The 24,909-nt window shown below is 39.4% G+C and overlaps 1 protein-coding gene across 4 annotated transcripts in view; it reads right to left on the reverse strand.

Annotated features, from left to right (window-relative positions):
• The window catches only part of LOC136866403 (reticulon-4-interacting protein 1 homolog, mitochondrial-like), a 270,197-nt gene that overhangs the window by 241,686 nt on the left and 3,602 nt on the right, over nucleotides 1-24,909 (reverse strand). For all 4 annotated transcript variants that reach the window (XM_068226726.1, XM_068226725.1, XM_068226724.1 and 1 more), the window contains exon 3: nucleotides 11,774-11,999. In XM_068226726.1, coding sequence (XP_068082827.1) covers nucleotides 11,774-11,999 — 226 coding nt within the window. The remainder of the gene's footprint in view (nucleotides 1-11,773; nucleotides 12,000-24,909) is intronic.

Genomic DNA, 24,909 nt, shown 5'->3' on the forward strand with positions numbered 1-24,909 from the left:
GGCCTCCATTGTATGCACTAGCCAGCGTCTTGGTAGGTGTGCTAGGTACCAACTGATGAGCGCAGCCTAGCACACGAGGGCGAAACACTGGCAACCAGGAATGAGTTAGCTGGAAAATTTATAATGTCCAATAACGGACCATTTATATTGGTATTACATATAGGTCTTACAGCAACGATGGGATAGGAAAGGCCTAGGAGTGGAAAGGAAGCAGCCGTGGCCTTAATTAAGGTACAGCCCCAGCATTTGCCTCGTGTGAAAATGGGAAACCATGGAAAACCATCTTCAGGGCTGCTGACAGTGGGGTTCAAACCCACTATCTCCCGGATGCAAGCTCACACCTGCGCGCTCCTAACCGCACGGCTAAATCGCCCAGTATTTACAAACATCACTATGGCAAGTAAAACCACTCAGAAGGTCTACCATTATTCTCTATGCATTCCAATGTTTGACAAGCAGATTTGCATACTAAGCCATATAAATGACTATAAAAATTAGGATCAGCTTCACTGAAAGTCACAAACTATTTGTAAAATTCTAAGCATCCATCAAATCATTCTCTGCAATGATGTGCGCTGTGCAATATGAGTTAATGTGCTCCACAATTCACCTGCCATATCAGCAAGATAACAGTTTCATTTCATGGGTATGCCAGTGTTTCATTTAAGTGTGAACTTCAATACCTGTGAAGTGCTATGACGCTGAAGGCCATAAATGACCGTCTATCGAAGTTTGAAAATCGAATGGCTGAATATCAAGCATGCTTGGAACAAGCCATGGCTGCTGGCATAACCAGTGCTGCCAACCCCGGTGACACACTAACTGGCCTCGCTTCAGCAGTCCAGGACTTTCGGGAAGTAATATCGGACGAATTATGCAAAAAAGGAGGAGGAGGTGAGCCATCTACAGGAACGTCTCGACCAGTAGGACATTATGATTGATGAAGCAGAGTAGTACAGCAGAAGGAACTGCCTCCACCTTTATGGTGTAAATGAGACCTTCTGGCAAGGACACACTATGGCACTGGGTATGTTAAAAACAGTCTGAACATTTAATCGTCTATGGACAGTATAGATCGACATAGACTGGGCCATATGAAGAGAACGGCAGCTGAGGTGGTGTCCACAGGAAATAGGCCTATCATCATTAAATTCCTCAGGTACCAACAAAGAGATCACATCTGGCGCGCCAAGCGAGATCTTAAAGGTACCAAACTAATAATCACCGAATCTTTGAAGTCCTCAAGCAAGGAAGTAATGCGTAAAGCATGGGACTTCTGGGGCATACAGCGGGATTTGATACAGGATGGCCACATTATTGTTCATTTAGAAGATGGGAAAAAGGTCCACATTAGACAAAGTAACTGAACTTACATATGAGGCGATTAGGTGGATTATCACAATAAGACCAATGTGATGTGCCTACTAATAGTTGTTGCTGTTATTACTATTATAAAATAATAATAATAATAATAATGTTATTGCCTTTACGTCCCACTAACTACTTTCCGGTTTTTGGAGACGCCGACGTGAAAGAATTTTGTCCTGCAGGAGTTCTTTTACATGCCGGTAAATCTACCGACACGAGGCTAATGTATTTGAGCAACTTCAAATACCACCGAGCTGAACCACGATCGAACCTGTCAAGTTGGGGTTGGAAGGCCAGCCCCTCAATCGTCTGAGCCACTCAGCACGGCATTATTATTATTATTATTACTATTATTATTAGGTAGGTGTGTGTGTGGTTTCTTTTTAAACCAGCTAGCGCTCCAATTAGTCTGTTAGTCAAGTAGCTATGGTATTTTCCCATGACAATGAACTCACTAAGAATAACACTCTCCTCACTCCTCCCCAGAGCATAGATACCACCAGCCGTTTGAAACAAGAACTTTCACTATATCCTCTTACCCTCCAGTATTGTCACTTGAACAGCCAAAGTGCCCACACATTTTGACAAATTCAAGCTATATTTAACAAAAATAGTGTCCATTCGATAGGAATTACGTAGTGAAAGCTGGTTATCGCCTTCAATACTGAACAGCATGGTTCACCTTCGTGGTTATAATCTCCAATCGTCATGATCGCACCAATAAGAGGGGAGGAGGCATCGCTCTCTACTGTAGAGGTGTCCTGAAGAGGCGTGACATTTGTATCTCATCGACCAGTGAAACGCCGAGGACGGAGCTCATGTTCGTTGAAGTTGCTAGTGGACAGAAAATACTTTTTGGAGTGTTCACCGACCACCTAAAGTATCTTCTTTGACCAAGTTTGAAACGTACCTAGTTAACTTGCTACCAGCCTATCAACACAACATTATTTTAGGGGACTTTAACACTAATCTACTTACAAAGAAATATGCCACTAAGAAATTAGAAGACTTGTTTTCCTCATGTAACTTTACTATTCTTCCCTCATTCTACCATCAATTCTCATTGCAGCCCAATTTTCCACTTAATGCCTTTGATTGATTTTTAAAATCTACCCTTAATCCCATAGTCCTCTAGAACGGCGAACAACTTTTCCCTTGGTACTCTGTCATACACCTCAAGGCCTATGAAACATAAACATACTGTCTATTCCTCTCAACATTTTTAATTACCTGGCGCATACTGAATATGTGATCCTGACAGCCCCTCTGCGATCTGAAACCATACTGGTTTTCATCCAAGTTACTCCCAACTACAGGTCGCACTCTCCCTTCCCAAAATTCCAGTGAATACCTTGCATGGTATAGTGATCAATGAGATACCTTGTCCAATCAGAAAGTACCTTACTAATATTCCATGCTAATCTTATTACTCGATGAAGCCATTTCATCCCCGCCTTCCCAATATATTTCACCATTTCAAGTCTAATTTCATCTATTCCTGCTGCTTTATGACAATAGAGTTTATTTACCATCTTTTCCACTTCCTCAAGCGTAATTTCACCAACATCATTGTCATTCTTCCCATTAGTTTGGTTGTTCACGGCATAATCCGGAAGATTTTCAAAATACTGTATTCCTTCCACTTGTCCAGTGATTCCCTGGGATCTATTATGAGTTCATCTTCTTTACCAAAAACACTATTCATTTCTTTTTTCCTCACCGTTTCTAAGATTATTACTGGCCAGAAAGGTTTCCCTGTTGTTTGACCTAGCCTTTCCAGGTTATTACTAAAATCTTCTCAAGATTTCTTCTTGGATTCAGTAATTATTTGTTTCGCTCTGTTTCTTTCATCTACGTACAATTCCCTGTCTATGTCGTTTCTTGTTTGGAGCCATTTCTGATACGCCTTCTTTTTACATTTACAAGCTACCCTCACTTTATCATTCCAGCAAGATGTTTTGCTTTTTCCCATCTTTACACAGAGTTGTTCCTAGGCATTAACTTGCTGTTTCTACTACAACATCCCTGTATGCCTGAACCTGCTTACTGTCCACTATTTGGATCTTTACACTAATCATATCTGATTTCGTCATCCTGGAGATTTTCTATCCTTATTCGTTTGCAGATACATTTCACTTTCTCTACCCTTGGCCTAGAGATGCTTAGTTCACTGCAGATCACATAGTGGTCCACATCATCAAAAAATCTCCAGAAAACCTACACATTCCTAACAGATTTCCTGAATTCAAGGATAGTTAAGATATAGTCTATTGGGGATCTGGTGCCCCTACCCTCCCATGTGTAGTGGTGAATAGCCTTATGCTTGAAGACTGTATTCGTAACTGCTAATACCATACTAGCACAGAAGTCTAGCAAACTCTTTCCATTCCTGTTAGCTTTCATGTCTTCCCCAAATTTACCAAACACCTTCCCATATCCTTCAGTTCTATTTTCAACACTTGCATTGAAATCGCCCATTAACACTATCCTATCCTTACTGTTGACCCTAACTATGATATCACTCAGTGCTTCATAAACTTGTCAACTTCATCCTCAACTGCACCCTCACATGGTGAATACACCAAAACAATTCTCATCCTAATTCCTCCAATTGCCAAATCTATCCACATCATTCGCTTAACATAAACTATGTTGTGTGCAATAGTCAAAAGAAATTCTGGATAAATAAAATTAGAAAATATCAGAAAAAGAAAACATTTAGTAACAGATTATATGTGAAAAAAGAAAAAACAGAATGTCATGTTTCGTTCTTGAAAGAATATTATCAGATTCAATCAAATAAGCTTTTAATTTTATTATTATGTCTGGCCCCATGGATAGCATGCTTGCATTTGGTCCAAGAGATCCCAGGTTCGATTCCCAGCCAGATTGTAGATTTTAACTTTCACTGGTTAATTCCCCTGGCTCGAGGGGTTGGTATTTTTGCCATCTTCATCTTGAGAATTCCTCTTAGGTAAGGCCTCTTCCTCGCAAACACACTTCAGTTGCATCCAGCTGAACAAGCCTGTGCAAGGTTTTATTTTTGGATGTTAACTAAGTGTTAATGGTCATTGAATTAACTCATGAGTGTTCACTAGTGTCTTCCATTTGGTCAATTGCTCCTAACAGCTAAACCATTACTCTGTTGAGGAGAAGTGGAAGTTTGCTGCCAGCAGTATGAAATCTTGAAAGATGTTTCTCTCATGGTCAGCTCTACGATACTTGCTCCAGTGTCAAATCAGTCGCCCTCTCCACATTTGCCACTCCTCTCCCTCTTATAATTACCAATCATGTTCCACCTTCAAGTGGGAACTCCACCAAAATATCTCTTTCTGGGAACATTTCCGGGAATGATCAGTTTTGCTAAGCTAACTTTCCCACATCACACAGTGTCCAGAGAATTGTGAAACTCATTGTTTACACAATGATGATACTCTGATTCTGAGGTAGAGCTGGTTAACAATGGAATTGTTAATGTAAAATGCTATGCAAGCAATGTTCTTCGTCAACACCACATTTCGAAAGCAATAATTTTTCTTTGGGTCTAAAGCATTTAAATAGTCCATCTCTCGTCTCTACAGAGAAAAACTGTAAATACCAGACTGTATACTATTTTTGTATTCAGTAGTAAAGGATGTCAAACATTGTGAATCAGCAAGTTCAGGAAAAGCACATACTGTATCTGTAAAACTGCTGAAGATTAAATTATCTCAGCAATCATCTCAGAATTATAGGACTGTAACTTCAAGACATCAGGAAATATATGAGTACCACATAGTTTCTAAGTTTTCATATTTTCAAAATATACGAAACAACGCCTGTATCTTTATCTTGAATTTGGTTCTGGACACAGGTACTCTATTAGATGTACCTACCTATAAAAATAAAAACTCGAAAAATCACAACAATAAACCAATATTCATAACTCCGAAAATCCCATATCTGTGTAAAACACTCAATAAATGGTCAACATACAAAGTGATTATCCCATCATCATCAGGTATTAAAGCATGTTATACCGGGTGGTCCACCCGCCCCTTGTGATATAGTTTCATGCAATCTGCCCCATATATTACAATTCTGAGAAACTTTGGTCCCCCTTCCTCATCTAGTGTAATATAACAGGATGTGTTGTTACGGACTAGAAGACAGCAGGAATCATCAACGCCACTTTTAATTTATTAGGTAGGTAAGGGTTATTCTGCCCAAAGGCAGGTCCGAACCTCCACAGAGGTGTTCCTGAGCCGGAGTTTACGTGCGGTAGGGTGGCCAGTTCCTTTCCGCTCCTCCATTCCCTTACCCCCACCAACAGCGCGTGGCAACCCATCCAACTCCTGACCACGCCCAATATTGCTTAACTTCGGAGATCTTACGGGATCCGGTGTTTCAACACGGCTACGGCCGTTGGCTTTAATTAATTAAGGGTACCTCAAATGAACCTGTAAAACAAGCAGATACGAAAAACACATATGTTACAACAGACGGTACACACGCAGACCAGACGCAGGTACTGTATAGGCAGGAAACTGCCCACTGCAGGCCAAGCTTCAAAATAGCTCAGATGGCACGAGCGCAGTCGATAGTTGACAGGGCTTGAGGGTACAGAGGTCTGAATCCCATGCTAGAAATGGCTGGGATATTTCTTTTTCGTTCTTTTTTACAAATTGCCTGGAATGTAGCAACGCTGCGTATTTAACGGTTTCCACAGACTGATTTATTTATGTGGCACTGAAAGGGCTGTTGGTATTGTGGCATAAGATGTAGGATGGGTTGGACAAGGCTAAGAAACATGCAACAGGATTTCAGTTACCTATATCGTTTAATGCAGCACTTACTCAAACCGATGACTTCTGCGGTCAACGAGTTGCGCGCGATACTGTAAGGACCACCTGGCACACTGCAATATCTCCAGCAAAACTGATCAGCATGCCTCGGTGATGAGCTTGTAGTTGTTACGTTTAAATAGCCTCACTGTTTGTATTTAAACTATATTTCAAACTGTATACTCATCACAACTGAAAAATATAACATACAATCATCCATTGTATATCACAAGAGCAGAAGAAACAGGATAACTTTAGCAATCAATACTGAAATTCATAGTCGAAATTTTACAAGAGTTTATAACAAAATTTTGCTTTTTTGGTGTCCACTACAAGGTGTCTAAGGTGACCAGGACTGTCTGGCTCCTGTGCATACAGCAGTTGTTTTACATGGCCCCAAAGAAAAAATACACGGGTGTAAGATCGGACAATCTGGCAAGCCATTGGATAGATCCTTTCCTTCTTATCCATGGTGATGGATACGGACAACCACTGCTGTGTGCAGTAGAGCCCCATCATGTTGAAACCATATCCTGCAACAGTCAAGAACTGGCACACGTTCCAACAATGGTGAGAGTTCATCGCAGAGAAACCGTAGATACTGTGCTCCCATCACATGGCCCTCAAAGAAATGAGGACGAATGCGGTTATTACCCATGATACCACACCATATGTTCACGCTCCACTGTACCTGAAAAGCTGCCTGCTGTACCCAATGTGGATTATCTATGCTCTAGTAGAGCATATCGTGTCGAATAAGAGTTCCCTTGTTGTGGAACCGTGATTCGTCCGTAAAGAATATAGTCACTAAAAAGGCAGGATCAGTGTCCACATGCTGTACGGTCCATTGATAGAACGCTGCCCGGCCTTCTAAATCATGACTATGAAGCTCCTGGTACAAGTGCAGATGGCACGGGTGAAACAGATGGGTATACAATATCTACATAATAGACGTCCAGCTGATGCTCATCTACTATACACTGGCCCGTGTGGTAGTGTGAAGGATATGCCAGATAGCATCATACACAATCTCTTCATTGTGAACAGACATCACAGGATGATGTCGAACAGGCCATGTCCTTCCCAGGGACACAGTTGCATGCAGACATCTTTTCATACTCCAAAATGTCATGGTATTCATTCTGTCTAGCTGCTTCACAGATGAGTAACATATCCACATACTCATCACTGGAATACACCAAGAGGGAGTGAATAAACTTTCTGTTATGTTGTGACCTGCCTTGAAGGAGGGGAGTTCGTGGTGCTATTTACCTACCTGCCATAGAATGTTGTTCTTTGTATCAGTGCTTGTCTTATGGGTTCATTTCCTATTCAGAATTGTACTAAACGCAGAGTGTTGCATAAAAGTAGACTGCAAGGAATGGGCAGGTTACCTGGTATAACAATGTGCCATATTGTTAAAACCTCAAAAAAATCACGACTATAAACTAATATTCATAACTCCAAAAGTCCCATATCTGTGTAAAACACTCAATAAATGGTCAACATACAAAGTGATTATCCTGTCAACATCAGGTATTACAGCATGTTATACCAGGTGGTCCACCCGTCCCTTGCGATATGCAGTAAAACCTTGTTAATTCAAAGTTGTTGGGTCACAAAAATCGGACTTCGAATTACGTGATTTTGAATTAACCGCCAGCTCGTAATTCAGAAATGCCACTCTTGCCGCATCTCAAAATATTCTAAGATCCGTTACTGCATGCAATTAACTTTGATTCACAGTTTAAACCTTTCAAATGACATGGGAAAAACTATTTCCAAAATGTACCCAACAAGGTGCATTTACAGTATTCAAATAATGCTCTTTGATAATTCACTGGCAAACATAACCTCATGCAATGAAAGAAAAAAAAAAAAAGCATGTTCCTCTGTGCAAGTGCTTTATTCGTTGGATTACTGTACTGTATGCATTTTAGATGCCCTGTACTCGCACGGAAAGTACCCGATGCCTTTAAAAAATAGTGGCTTATAATACCAATATAGTTGGTCCGTTATTGGACATTATAAATTTTCCAGCTAACTCATTCCTGGTTGCCAGTGTTTCGCTCCAGTGTGCTAAGTTGGGCTCATCAGTTGGTAAATAGCACACCTACCAAAACGCATGGCTAGTGCATACCGTGGAGGCCAATGCGTAGGCTACTTGGAATCACCGGCAGTGCCAATGAGACGAAATGTAATGACAATTTAAAAGTTCAAATCATCCCCTGACAGAATTTAAAAAAAGTGATGAAGAAGAATGAATGGATGGATATGAATTTAAAACAATCGGTGGATCCGACCTGCAATGCCTCACCTTCCCAGAAACTATTATAAACAATATTATTACTGATCAAGGGACTGCTTCTAAAGCACATTCCTGAATCGAGGATGTTTGTTGTCTGAAGAGAATCCAGGTCAACGGCCCCTCATAATGGTACTTATCGCTAGTAAAGTAGAAGCACGGTATTTGCCATGTTGCAGTACTAATCAAAAGTAGCGTAGACTCACGGTGTTCCACACATTATGTTACTACTCACAAGTACTGTACATTGCATAGGTAACGCAGACCTATGGTGTTTCTCACATGATGGCGCCACTCACAGGCAACACAAAGCCATGGTATTCCTCACCTAGGTGTCCTAATTACGGGCACAGGTATTCCTGTGGTGTTCCTCACATAGTGGGTACTAATCACAGGCAACGCCCAGACCCGTGGTGTTTCTCACAATGGTACTGATCAGGGGTACTGGAAAACCCATACTGATTCACCCTCTGTTGCTACTAATCACAAACGTATTGTGTACCTAACATACTGTAGTGGTACTACTCACAAGTAAAGACGACCCACGGTGTTCCCCACGTGATAGTACTAATTATTAAAAGTAGTTTCATGGTTCTAATACAATCCAGTGGCGAAGCTACTAGCTAATTAATGGGTAGGCAGAAAATCTTACCTTAAAGTTTCTTGTAGAGTAGTTCCAAAAGTTGAGTTTTCTTGGTTGCAAAATGGTCAATCACACGGTCCTTCAATACTTGATCACTCATCGATTCCTTCACAAGCATTTTCTCGATGGAAATGGTACTAAGACTGCTGAGTCTTTCATTATTCATTGAATTATGCAAGTATCTTTTTATCCTCTTTAGAGTGCTCATACTCCTTTCAGAGGAAGCCGTGGTCACAGGAAATGTTAATATTAAACAAATCAATTTTGACACTTCCACATACACTGGTTCAAGGTCATGTTTTATTGCTGCTTTTTTCCTTTATTTGTTAAGTGTCTTTAAAGCAGGTTTATTCTTCATTATAATCCAGTCTGATACACTAAAGATACCAAAGCTGTATTCTGGCCCTATTGTTATAAAGATTTCTTGATTTGTTAATTCCTCTGACTTCCCCCAATTTTCCTTCAAGGACATCACTAGGGACAGGCACAATGTGAAATTTCACATTCTAAACCATGGTTGTTAGCGCTCTCGGACAAATATTTCAGGTTCCCTATGGGAATCAACATCTACGCATATCACTTAGTCGAGCAGCTCATCTCCTTTCTCCCAAGTCTTCCCAGCCCAAACTTCGCAACATTTCTGTAAAGCTACTCTTATGTCGGAAATCACCCAGCACAAATCGAGCTGCTTTTCTTCGGATATTTTTCCAATTCTTGAATCAAGTAATCCTGACAACAACAGAAGACACAGTGCACTGTAAACACTACATCTCGGTGCGTGCATTGCAGAATGATATGTGAGCAACTTCTGGCTTTTGTTTCTGTGACATACATTTACCAATGAACTTTGTATATTGATTTAAATCCAATAAAAAAATTAAAAACATAACATTATTGCAATTTATTGTATTTCATAATGTTAATAAATATATTTTTATACTTTCATATTTAGCCTAAATAAATTTCATATTTTGGCAAGTTTTTGTTCATATTGTGCCTGTTATATTTATTTATATTGACTTTCTCCAACTGGAGATTGCCCATGAGGACAAAGTATACAGGACAACAGTATGAATATTAAAAGTAATAGTATTGTGAGTTGGTTAACACATTTGACATACTGTATGTTGTTGTATTAGAAAGTTTGGGAGATATGGTTCTTCAGGATTTCAAGGCAGTCACTGCAATTTCTTTTATTAATGCCCGATTGAGGTTAAACGATTTGCAGAACTGGACGAAAAAATACAGTACACAAATGCAGTACACTTAATAACAACAACACATAACACTAATAGATTCAATCGAAGAACAATACAATGAACGTTTCTTAGGCGTCTAGCGAACACTTATCAGGCCTACACAACTGAGCACTGGCTGGATAGTGATTCAAGACCACATGCCTCAGTAAATGTAAATTCATGTCCTCTTCCCAGTGTAGTGCAGCGTTTTTCAGACACACCTCTGATGGATGTAAACTGCATGTACCGTTTTGACCACACACGAGCCCTGACAATTTTAACATTTCTGGCAATACCGGGAATCAAACATGGGGCCACGAGAATGTCAGCTACTAACGCTAACCGATACACTTCGATGGTGGATGTATGCCTCAGTGATTCACCCTCATATTTTCTGAAAAGTGGACAAATATACTTAAATTACAACGGGTCATTTAACTTAAAACATATTTGCTGGTGAGATGTAGTGTTTACAGTGCACTATGTCTTCTGGTATGGGCTAGAGTAAATTTGTTACTTTCAATGACCTGTCTCAGTCTCATCCTTGGATCTGACACTGTGAAAGTGACCGAGGCATGAGTGATGCTAGTAATACCATTCCTTATGCAGCCAGTTCCTGTTATGAATGGTCTGAAAATATCACTCATAGGGTTGGACGGTGCATGCATTTCAGGCTTGGCAGACCGATATGTGAGCAACTTCTGGCTCGGTGAGGAAAGCAACGGGAAATTATCCCACTCCTCATTTTCCTAGTACGCCTCTTCAGTGATGCCTAGGCCATCTATGACAGCTGTTGGCATAGCTGTAGAGGATCACACCAGCCTGCAGGCTGAATACCGAAGATACAACACATTTTAGTTAAAAGGGATTTGGTTACTGGAGGTTTTACTGCATATTAATTATATCATTTTTCTAGTAAGTACCTTCCTCCAATTCATGGTCATCTTATAAGTGAGGCTGTCTTAAATATATTCGGGTCAATACAGTATCTTCACTAGGAGGTTTTCAGACCATTTTTTTTTAAATATTTGTTTGTGGTGTTAACCTCTGTAGATCTTTTGCCAGTACTTTCACCTTATGACAGGAACCTGCGTGTAAGTGTAATTGCAGAAGTGTAGAGTGCTGAATGTGAGGAAAGGAAGGTTAAAGACGACACAAACACCCAGTCCCCAGGCCAGGGATATTAATAATTTATAATTAAAACCCCTGACCAGGCCGGGAATCGAACCCAGAGCTGCCGGGTGACTGGCGGACGCGTTGCCCCCTACACAGCGGGGCCGAACTTTCAGACTATTTAAGTAACTTACATTTTTATGGTATACAAGTTAACTTGTTGGAATACTTTTAACTGGCTATTTAGCTGTCTATTAGGAGGTATAACATTTCCAATACTCACAATCAACACCAAGAAACTGCAACAATTGAGTATACACTTCCTCTGGATTTGAAATAGAGGTAGCAATTCTTCTCAGCTCAGTACCAACATGCTGGATCCACTGTAACAGCTGATGTGCCCGCTCATGGAGCTGTGCTGCAGAAGGTGAGCTGGTAAGATCTCGTAACTGCTCTGAATAGTTTTGGAGAAGGTAGCGACCATGTTGCATGCCAGAGTACACATGAAGCTGAAAGTAAAACAGCACTTTAAAGAAAATTCCTTCGTTATAATTACTCGTTGAAATAAGCATTGTACATTCAAAATCATAGATTGCATGAGACACAATATGTTGTCACCATATGATATTGTAAGGGTACTTTGACCCCAAATGAAAGTCCGTGTGTTGGTCTACCATTTAACTTTCTCAAGAGCAAACACGTATCATTTACATCAATCACCGCGGCCACCAAATTACGCAGATCAGAGAAATTACGCTCTTGCCAAGATTATGTAGCAAATGGCGAAGAAATGTCTAATTATTGAACACATCAATTTGGGAGTGCGAAGCAGTTTTTTCTATGCCAAGGTCCTGATGTTACCTCCAACAATGTTTTATTATTATATCATATTATTATATTATATTATTATATTATATTATATTATATTATATTATATTATATTATATATATATTATATTATTTTATTTTATTATTATTATATTATATTATATATTATATTATATTATTTTATTATTATTATATTATATTATTATATTATATTATATCAGCACTGTCAAAATGGCTTTGATATTTTATGATGATTATAATCCAACAATGTTGCAAAACAAATTATACTACAAGCTTCAGGTCCACATAAACCAATTAAAATAATTATTAAGAATTAAAACCCAAACAAGTAAATTTAAATCTGTAAAACCATGTATTGACATTTTCAGTAAGTAGCCACGTTTTAGTTTCTTCAGCCAATAAAATGCTGCCTGAGGGGAAAATGTAGAAAATCATCTAACTTAAATTTTTTATCTGAAACATGTTTCCATGGGTCTTTTAGTTTTCCTGTAAAATGGCCCAGAACATCATATGCAGTATATAAAATAAGAGTTTTCTCTGTACACTGCTTAGAATTTAAAAAAAAAAGGTATTTCTGTATGAGCCATGTCCACAGTAACAAGGAAATGCCCTTTTTAATTTTCCGTAATTTCCATCTGTATGTACGCACATCACGAAAAAACAACTGAACAGCATTTTATGAAAATCGGTATGTAACGTCGGGGAATAAGCGACTACAATCTAGGCTATAAATAATTGTATTCACGCCAAGTGAAATGATAGTTTAGGGGAAGACCTAAAATTTAATTCATAAATATTTATGTTCTTAGTGGTCCTATCGATAAATACTACATAACTAAAGTTGTACAGAATTAAATTTCTGATCTTTTGTATCTCATACATTTTTACCTTACTGGCTATATATCCATTTCCATTTATTTACGAACAACCTCCTGTATTTACAGGCTGCCACTAAGTACAAGGTAAAACATATCAAATTTCTGTACAGACCTATTAATTGAAGAAAAATCTAAATTATAAAGGAACAGTATAATTAGTGCAGCATTTCACAGCTGTAGCTGTAGAGGTGGTGTCTCAGGATCTTGAAGGAGCCTCGGAGGACGAGGGTCGCAATTTCGGGGATGAGCTTCATTGATAACAGATATGTTCATGAATTTTTATTTTTGTTGCCAAATGCATATCAATGCCGAGCCAAGAGAAAATGGGTAAACAGAATTTAATGAAAATCGGTATGTAAAGTTGGAGAATAAGGAACTACAGTCTAAGTTATAGTTATAAATAATTTTATTCATGTTGGATGAAATGGTAGTTTAGGTGAAGGCATGTGAAATTTAATTTTTAAATACCTATGTTATTTATCCTATCAAAAAGTACTACATAACAAATGTTAAAAAGAATACAATACCGATCACTTATGTCTTATTCAGTTTTACTGTGCCGTCAATCATAAGAGTGGTGATGATGGTGGTGGTTATTACTATACAACTAGACAACCATTTATCTATATACATAAAATAAGAGTTTTGTCTATACATTGCTCAGAATTTAAAAAGAATCATATTTCTGTCTGTCTGGATGTATGTACGTGCATCACGAGAAAACGGCTGAAGGGAATTTAATGAAAATCGGTATGTAAAGTCATTACAATCTATGCCAAAAATAATTTTGTTCATGCTGAGTGAAATGGTAGTTTAGGGGAAGGCCTCAAATTTCATTCTCAAACAATTATGTTATTAGTGGTCCTATCGATAAAACTACATAACTAAATTTCCAATCATTTATGTTTTATACATTATATCGTACCAGCTATGATAACAGAGATATTCATGAATTTGGATTTCAGTTGCTAAGTCCATAACAGCGCCGAGTCACGAGAAAATGGGTAAACAGATTTTAATGAAAATCGGTATGTAAAGTCAGGGAATAAGGAACTACAGTCTACGCTATAAGTAATTTGTTTTACGTCGCACCGACACAGATAGGTCTTATGGCGACAATGGGATAGGAAAGAGCCAGGAGTGGGAAGAAAGCGGCCATGGCCTTAATTAAGGTACAGCCCCAGCATTTGCCTGGTGTGAAAATTGGAAACCACGGAAAAACACCTTCAGGGCTGCCGACAGTGGGTTTCGAACCCACTATCTCCCGCATGCAAGCTCACAGCTGCACGGTCCTAATTACACGGCCAACTCGTCCGGTCTCAGCAATTTATTCACATTCTGTACTCCCCAAATATCACTGTTTTCCTGTCCGAGTTCCATTACATTACGCTGTCCATCCATCATAAACTGGGTATTCCTTCGTTTTGCTTTCCTGTAATTTGCTCTTCCATTGTTTCTTTCAACATTTCTTCATTCGTCTAAGTGCTCAAACCATCACATATGGCTTAGTTTATTATGGTACTTGACTTCCGTAACATACTTCTATGAAATTTAATTTGTGTTCTCTCTATCGGACTGTCATCCTTATAGTCAATGATTAAGTCTCAGTCAAATAAATCACTACAGATATGTTCACCATTTAGACTTAGGGATTTTATATGAATGCATTATCCCAATCTTGAAATGTGACATGATATTTGTATATTTTTTCAAGAAAGGATTATAATTCCTGTGGTAGTTGGCAATTTCAATGATACTATGTTCAGTAAATTAGTCAGAAACAAAACAGAGCAGGACCGGATGACCTGGAAGTTAAGCCGCGGTTTGTCGCAGGATAAGCCGCAGTGCTAACCTTCGATTTCAATTATTTAGTATCAACAATTATTTGGCTAGACCCCCCACCTACATTCCCTTTACAGCGTTACAAAGCAATAAACGTGCATTGTTGGAGACCAAGTGTGAAGCAATTACCTGCAGACTGCCATATTCAATGCTGTCTCTCAAGTGAGCGCAGCGCTCACCTGCGAATACCACGTTACATTGTTAGCAAGCTCTGCTCTTAGCTAGAACTGAATAATTAGTTGGTTTATTAATCAATATTATGAATGTTCAAGAAAGTGATGTATGCAGGTGGCTTCAGGATTCATCAAATGATGTTGTCACCTTGCCAGATTCTGATCATTTATCTCTTGTAAATATGAGTTGAGACTGATTACTCTAATAATGAAGCTCTACAAGAAAGAAACCACAATCATGCAAGTTAAGTTTCATCGCTTCAAGAAGACTTAGATTTTAATTTAAATCCTGGGCCACAGTATATAGGACATGACTACAAGACTAATTGGAAAATTCAAGCTTTCCCAAGAAACAGGCAGCAGAACATTTTATCCATCCACCAGGGGTAAAAAGTGCAGGGAAGGTTGCTATTACCATTATGGACTGCTGGAAGTCGTTCTTCCCTGATGAAATGCTAGAGTATATTGTAAAATTCAAAAATGTGCAGCTACAGAAAATAAGGACAACTTACAGTTGCCCAAGACATGTGTGCTCTTCTTGGACAATTGTACCTGGCGGATCAGAATCTTCAAGATCTCTGGGCCACAGATGGGACGGCTCCTGAACATTTTTGCCTTGTGATGAAGTGTCCGTTTTTATTTGTTACTGCGTGCACTTCGGTTCAATGACAAGGCAGCTAGGGTCAAGAGGAAGAGACTAGATAAGCTTGCAGCTATAAGGGAATTTTATCAGGATTACAACTGATAAACTTCACCTTGTAAAGGAAATATTGATGCGGTCATACTGAAACCGACAATACAATTTTGCAGAGATGATGAAAGGACCATAAAAAAAAAAAAATGTACAAAAATTTAGCTGCCATTTCAAGCCGTTAGGTCCTGAAATCAATATGAAAATGTATAAAAAGATTGCATGCGTTAGCATATAGCTAGACGTGGATAGCCCTGGAGACCAGCTGAAGCTAGCATGTCACCTTGAGCTTTATGCGCCTGGCAGTTAACAAATGTTCCTTTGAGAGAGCAGTCATGAATCCAGCTAATGTTCTACAGTATGCATTATGTTATTTCCATGAAGAAGGTTTCTCTTCTTCTTGTGTAATAACTGGAATAAAGGGAGATGGGTTGACATGATTGAACTAATTGAAAATCATCCCATGGGTGCTAGCATTGTCTCACTTGTCAGAGTCATGTCTGAAGAGAATCAGTGGTAGCGACATTGATAGAGGAAGTAGCGACATCCCATCTGGATTATCTGAAAGAGAAGGCAGCACACCACTGCCAGGTATGAGAGGTGTTAGAGATCTGAGTTTGAGCCCTGAGTCTGATTCCTGTTGATCCAGTGAAGTGACACCACAATCACCTGACAAATCTACCATCTCAACCTATGCTTCCCATCCACAGAAGAAAGTGAAACATGCTGTAGATCATACATACAAGAGGAAAGCTGTATGTTTATGGCTAAATAAGGTGGGGGTAAGAAGCGGCTTTCACAAAAATTGTCGTACGGTGACATCAGTACAACAATTGTACGTCTGGAAGAAAGAATCTATGTCAGTAAGTCCCACTGAACACAGGAAACTGATGTATAAAAAGGTATGTTCTCGATTTGCAGAAGCAAGAAGGTTGAAGTGGAATATTTGCGATGAAGATCTGCAACTGGGGGCCTTGGAACTTTCAAGAGAGATTTCATTGGGACAATGAAATTTCAGTGCATCTACTGGTTGGTGGAATCGCTTGAAGTACAGAATCAAAAGTAGGAAAATATGAAATTTGAATTCCGTAAGTTATCTGCAAGAAGAGGAAAAAATAAAGTTGCAAAGAAATTTGCGGGAGCAGCTACAGAGCGATTTTTAGACTACACCCCATCTTCAATATATAATACAGATCAGTATCATGTGCAAAATGAAAGCAGTAAGGACTTGTGGGTGAGAAACATACTGACACAGTCGTTCAATCAGTCAATGCGCTCATCTATTCATACACATTATGCCTACAGTTAGTAGTTAGTATGGCCAGTTCTCTTTTCCCGAAATTCTTCATTGTACTACAGGAGGCAACTGAAACTTTCAGTCTAAGAATTTCCAAAGGAGTATTTCATGCCAAAAATATAATTGTAACAGCTTCAAAATCAGGGAAAATGAGAAAAAAAGTAATTGAAGTATTGGTTTAAAGAAGCCTTCTTCCCATTCACTGAAGACGAGCGCTTGCTACCGTCAGATTCCTTGACTACTTCTAGTGATAAAAGCTGTCTTGAAGACATTCCTCCAGGCAATTCTCCAGATTCCTCCCGGCTCTACAGGGAAAATATAGCCCTTGGATAAGTTTTTCTTCCAGTAATTGTTTCAATGTTTAACAGACATTGCGCCAGCTTGAGAAAAATTCACTTTGATGTTTATCAGAGAAACAGCATATTGAAAATGCAATCCCTCATTCATTTTCAATTATTTCCTACAATTCAAGTATGATTAAATATTTGTGGTTGGCAACCAATTGCACAACGGAGAGACCTTCAGAGTTCGAAGTACCTCCAAAATACTGCCTTCAAACAAGTAAGGAAAACTGTGAAGTACAATGTGCATATTCGTTGTGCATGGTGCCAAGATGTTGTGTTTTTATCATGCGATTAACGCACCTCATTTACGTTTCACACTCAGTCCCTAACAATAAAGTACCTTGGTGCATAGTAGCCTGCCAGTTCGTTCTCTCTCTCTCTCTCTCCAGCACAACTGCAAAACTTTACTCCACTGTTCACCACACCAGCCAGCAAGATGCAAGGGTTGACCAGTAGCTGCGTTATCACATGGAATTTGAATCAAGATTTGGACACCCTCCAGTTCAAAATGGCAGCTAAATTTTTGTACATTGCTGTTTTATGGTCTCCTCATCCTGTCAGCGAAGCTGCATTGTCGGTTTTCATATGACCAAGTTGCTGAACCTCTCTCACGACCAACTGATCCCGAGCTGCCTTCCACCCCGGCTTTTATAGGGCCGGGTACGATCGCGTGTAGGGAAGGCAGCACAGGCGTTAGTCGTGAGAGAGGCAGCGAGGGAGTACCTGAAAGGTTCCCTCCCTCTGTGCTGTTTATTAATAGTAATAAAATACAATATATAGGCAAATCAGAACAAGCCTGGTACAATATGAATGTGGAATAAAGAACATTCTTATGGTGTCCATGAGGGCTGACTGGCGGGTGGAGCGAAAGACGCGTGGGGCGTCACGTGATCGAGGCAGGTGGACACCATGGCGGACAATATGGGTTGCATAGTCGCCTAAGGGGGTTGAAAGGTAAGGGACAGGGTGTGGGAGTGGTACTGCTACAGAGTGATAGACACGAGGCTGGGATCTTGAAGCAAACACTGTAGGGCATAGCAGATCTGCCGTGGTGAGTACCCTTGGTGGCGGACGGATGAAGCTGGCGTAGCTGGCGATCTCAACGTTGTCATGTAAAAAAGTTTGTAGAAGCCTCAATGTTTAACTTCTTATTATTATTATTATTATTATTATTATTATTAAGCTTAAAATATGTATAAATGTTGGTTCTTTATAAATCTAAATGCAAATGGAAAATCCTACACTTACATTCAATATTACTTGAGTTCTCATAGGACCGTCTACAGACAGGTGTAGCAGTGCTGGACCGGCCGTATCAGCCCATCTATAGGCGGGCGTAGCACTCATCGGGTTAAATTTTAAACAGTCGTGACATACATTACAAAATGTTTCGACTCACTGGAACTATTCAAAGTACAATTACATTTGAAATGCTTACATAATTTTACCATTAGATTGGCGTGTTAAGTTATACAACACATTAAAATTACAAAAAGTTAAAAATATATGTGAATGAGTAACCAGTGAAGTTTCAAGATGGTCATATAGCTTAGAGTTAAGAAACTACTTCTTGTGTAAAAATTTGATTTTGTTTTTAATGCGTGTTATATTGAATTTGTTGATCATCTTCTGTTCTCTTGGAGTGTGTTTGAAATTTTTGAGCTTAAGATTAACAAATTTTAGTGTTAGATTATCTCTCGAACATTGTTTCAAAAAAGACATATCCTTCCAAAACTTATATATGATTCTCAAAATTAAAATTACATAAGTTAGTCTTCTTTGTGTTGGACAACCAGGGGTAAAAAGTGCAAGGAAGGGTGCCAATACCATTATGGACTGCTGAAAGTTGTTCTCTCATGAAATGCCAGAGTGTATTGTAAAATTCACAAACAAGCAGCTACAGAAAATAAGAACAAATTACAGTCGACTAAGGGACGTGTTAGAGACAAATGTAGAAGTGAAAGTTCTTTTTGGACTATTGTATCTCGTGGTTGTCGTCAAATCTTCTCATCAGAATCTTCAAGATCTCTGGACCACTGATGGGACAGCTCCTGAAACATTTTTGCCATGTGATGAGGTGTAACCATTGGGCAACCAGGCTAAAAAGAAGACTAAATTATATATGAATCTCAAAATTAAAGTCGCAAAACTTTTTATTCTTTGAAACAATGTTTAAGAGATATTTAGTTTATTTTCCAGGTTGAACCGTGTTGTTTTCTGTACATTACGGACAGTTTGCCGACGTGTCAAATACACTGTAGCATTCTTTGTCAAGGTGACTGAAATACCCCTACTCGATCCGAGGTAATCAGTCTCCCAGGCAACAATCACACTACAAGAGTGGTGGCTGACCTTGGTCTATATATCCTAGCCTTTCTGGCTGACGTAAGTCCCCTGGCTGTATTGTGCGAATTCTGGAAGGTATGTGTCACAGCCAGGTAGTGTGGCTTGCCCGCGCCATTATCTAATTGGAGGTTTGACCTGCGTGTTTATGTTGAGGTCTGTATAACTTAATCTATGTATGATAGGCATCCAAGAATTACTGATTTTATATCCTTCTTCTAAATTCATATTGTTTGGATGTTTCTTGATTTTGATAGCCTCGCGGATTTTCCTTTCCAGACTCCAAGGGATTGCTGCTAGAATCTTGGTCTGGTCAAATGATATTCCATGTCTTGCAGGAATGCTTGGCTACAGCTGAAATATCTGTGTTTTGATTCTTGGTGTGATGGATATGTTCTTTTAGGCAGGTGGAGATCAGATGTTTTGTTTCCCCAACATAGCACGTTCCACAGCTACATTCAGTGTGGTATACTCCAGGAGCCTGTTGTTCTATCGTGTCTTTTACTGGTGGTAGATAACAGGCTAGCTTCCGGTGTGGTCTATAGATGGTTTTAATATTGCATTTGTCCAGTACCTTGCTGATCCTGTCTGTAGTGTTTTTAATGTATGGAAGTATCGCTGTATTTGGGTGGGTCAGTTCTTGTTTCCCATTGTTTTCTTCTATTGCAAGTAATGAAAATCATTTTATTTTCCGTATTGAAAGAATCTCAATAATAATAATAATAATAATATAAAAGAATTTATTGTATTGAATAGGTTGGAGTCCAATAAATTCTTTTATATTATTATTATTATTATTGTTTTCTTCTATGGCGGCCTTTTCTTTGTTTTCTTCTGATTTCCTAAAGACTCGTCGGATGTTATTGAGCTATTAGCCATTTCTCCTGAGGGTTCTCGTGAGGTGTTCTTTCTCTTCTTCGAGATGTTCTGCATCTGATATCACTATGGCCCTGTTAACCAGTGATGTTAGAACAGCCTGCTTTTGTGATGGGTGGTGATGAGAAGGGGCATGCAGGTACCTGTCTGTGTGGGCTACCTGTATACTGTGTGACTCAGAGTCCCATTGATGTTGCGTTTTACTAGGACATCCAGGAACGGTAGTTTTCTGTTTACTTCGATTTCCATGGTGAACTGAATATTTACGTGAACAGAGTTGAGATGGTTGAGAAATAGCTGCAGATTGTTGCTCCCACGAGGCCAGATCACGAACGTGTCCTCCACATAACGGTGAAAACATTTCAGTTTCAGGGTAGATGTGGCTACGGCTTTCTGTTTGAAGTGTTCCATATACAGTACACGTTTGCTATTATTGGAGAGAAAGGCGACCCCATCGCAGCCCCTTCAGTGTGTTCATAGAACTCCCCGTTAAAGTAGAAATAAGTGGCGTTAAGGCATCCTTTAGCTAGTGTTGACACGTCTTCTGGAAGTTTCTGGTCTAATAGCGGGAATACTTCTGTTAGCGGCACTTTGGTGAAAAGTGAAGTGACGTCATAACTTACTAGTAAGTCCGTACTTTCAATTGATTGGTCCTTAAGGAGCTGGATGAAATGTCGGGAGTCCTTCACAAAGGTTTCAGTGTGCCCTGTATGTGGCTGAAGTAGTCCAGCAAGGTAATGGGCGATATCGTGCGTCAGAGATCCTATAGCGCTCACGATAGGTTGCAGAGGTATGCCTTCTTTATGGATTTTAGGGAGGCCATAGAATTTGGGAGGTATGGGGTCCGAAGAGATCAGCTTTTTCTGTATTTCGGCTGGAATACTGGAAATTTTTTACTAGACTGTGGAGTTTGTTCTTAATGCGGTTGGTAGGGTTTCTTATTTTCCTGTACATAGAATCGGTGAGTAATTGTTCTATTTTCCTTGTGTAGTTGGTGTGCGTGTCATTATCACAGTAGCGTTGCCTTTATCTGTGTGTGGGATTATTGTTTCCGTATCTTGACGTAGTGTTTTGAGGGCATGAATTTCTTCTTTGGTCAAATTGGATGGCGGCGGCTTTTCAGTTCTCAGTAGACATGATATATCCTGTCTGATCTCTTCTGCAGATTCGGTAAGGAGGTGTCGGATTGCAATTTCAACTTTGTTAATTATTTCTTCTACCGGTATCCTATTAGGAGCTACTGCGTAGCTGAGTCCTTTTTTCAAGGTCGAGGAAGTAGGTTCACCGAGTGGCTTATCTGTGAGATTAACTATTATATTATTCTGTAGTGAATCAGGTGGTTTCAGTTTCTGTTTTAGTAGGAGGCGATCGAATTTCTTGTTTAGTTTGGCAGTGGCTAGTTCCAGTGTACGCTAGGATTGTGTGTTGCTAATGCTGTCTAACGTGGTCCAGTCATTGAGAGACAAGGTGCAGGCAAGATCCAAGTGGAGGTGAAATAGTTTATTGTTGAGGTGGTCCAGAGTCTGTCTGGTGTCACTGATCCTTTCCCTGAGAAGTTAAATGCTGGTTTCGTGAAGAATACGGTCTGTCCGTCGGTTCTTGGTGTGATATTTCAGTCTCACACATGCTGGTATAATGCTGTTGCCCCTGCAGCGTTTCAAGAAGGCGAGTCGAGCCAGGTAGTTACTCATCTTCTTTCGAAGGTTGTCGAACTGCCTAGTAGCTTGGAGAATATTTTCCCCGTAAAGGTTTTGTATCTTAGAGGTGAAGCTTCCATGGTGTGTAGAGTAATTTAGTTTATTTTCTGGGTTACAATTATGCCTACTCACTAATTACACCTGATCTCTAACTTGTAGCTTATAAGATTTTTTTTCTTACTTTTGTCCTAGATGCTAACATTGTTATTTAGTCTAGGACAACATGTATCTTATCCCTATTAATTAGTGTTAGTGCAAGTATTTATTTGTATCACTAGTCTGAACATTGTCTTTCTTAATTTACAATAGACATTATGAATGAATGAATGAATGAATGAATGAATGAATGAATGAATGAATTATTGAATGAATAAGTGACTTAATGATTTAACGAGCCGAATGCTCTCTGCCTACATCTACAGAACTCCGGCAGATATGATGAGAACTTCCCATGTGAATGAATGCATGACTGAATGAGTGAATGGATGATTAATGCATGAATGCAGGAGTGAATGTACTGAATTTATACATGCATCAAAAAAAGGTCTCTCTCTCCCTCCCAGTCACGGATAACCACCAACTGCAGAGAGAGCTTTTATTATTGGATGAGTAGATGAATTGAATGAGTAAATGAGTGGATGGATCAATGAATGAATGCTCTCAACTTACAGCTACAGAACTCCAGCAGCCGAGGAAGGAACATTTAATCTATTGAAACCTAATCAATTTCACATGCAATTAACACATAGTTACCTTAATGAAATCAACAATACAACCATAATACTAAAAGTTAACTTTGTGCATGGTTCCTTTCTCTTTTGCCACATGTTTTATTATCTCGAAAAATGTTGCTGTCCTAATCGGTGTGATCCATTCTTTATTTAACAATTGTATAATAGTATTTATTTATTTATTTATTTAATTATACGGCAGAAGTACAAAAGTCTTTCAATCTTTCTATTTTTGTTTTACAATCACTACCCAGGTACTTGATCCTAATTGATTCTGTTTCCCTCCATACTCCGAACAAGTGTGCCTCCACCATTCATTCTCCACATAACAAAGCAATTTTCTTCTTTTTCTCTCTTAGACCCTTAACACGTTCGCTGCTTTGCGAGTCACATGTGACTCGTACAGCACAAAAATGTGTTACTGGACAAAAATACACATTTTATTCCTATGCTGCTACGGTGATAACTTTGCGTAACAGTATGATAGCAAGCCACAGGTGGTATCTATGTTGTTCTATAGCATAGGTGTACATTTAACAACTACCTTACACTACGCGGCGCGGGTGACTCGTGACGCATGGATGTAATGCAGCTTTTGCTACTTGCTATACGAGTCGCCAGTGCCTCGCATTTTTACTAGACGTCTCGCTCAACTGCGGTGGACAATAGGGGCTATACATTGTTGATCAGGTATTATCGTGCTCTAGCCGTCATTGTAGGCTGGCGGAAATCCGTTGTGGCAGCGTGAGAATACCCTTGTCATCGTGTGAGATAACTACAGGATATACAATTGGGCATCTTTTCTGTGCAGCATCACAGTAATTTATATGCAGATTTCATCACTCAACCATAAGCATAGACAGCTAAGGAATGTGTGTGAATTGTTTCAGATGAAACGTAAATTAGCAGACTTCCAGCTACCCAAAGAGTGATCCAGTTCGGACTCTTCACAACGAGCCAGGAGATCTCGATTAGAGAAACCATTAGAAGAGTCAGATATTGCTGATCTTTTAGGAGATAACGATATCCAATGTAGTGATATTGAGGATCCCAATTTTTCATTGTCAATTTCATCATCTTCACCAGTGTCCTCTGGAACCGACACAGTTGTACATGATAGCCACAGTAAAAGTGACAGTGAACAAGTTAAAACACAATCAGTTAAATCAGACTGCAGTTGGTGTGATATAACCAGGAATGATTTAGGCTTCACTGTTTTTCCTCGGGAAGCAAAGGTTCAGTTACAGTTAGAAGAGGGACAGCCCATTGATATATACTCTCACTTTGTGGATGACAGCCTCTTAGAAATGATGGTTCAGGAAACAAACAGGTATGCCAATCATTTTAAACGAAGTCATAATGAGAAAATCAAGTCCAGAAGTTTGAAATGGAAGAAAACTAATGCTGAGGAAATGAAACAGTTTCTAGGAATTATCATGTGTAAGGGACTTGTTCTTCACCCGACTATTAACTCATACTGGTCTAAGAATGGCTTAGGCCGGGCTGAGTGGCTCAGACAGTTGAGGCGCTGGCCTTCTGACCCCAACTTAGCAGGTTCGATCCTGGCTCAGTCCGGTGGTATTTGAAGGTGCTCAAATACATCAGCCTCGTGTCGGTAGATTTACTGGCACATAAAAGAACTCCTGCGGGACTAAATTCTGGCACCTCGGCGTCTCCAAAAACCGTAAAAGAGTAGTT

The sequence above is a fragment of the Anabrus simplex genome, chromosome 3 (genome assembly GCF_040414725.1).
Source record: "Anabrus simplex isolate iqAnaSimp1 chromosome 3, ASM4041472v1, whole genome shotgun sequence".
Classification (NCBI taxonomy): Eukaryota; Metazoa; Arthropoda; class Insecta; order Orthoptera; family Tettigoniidae; genus Anabrus; species Anabrus simplex.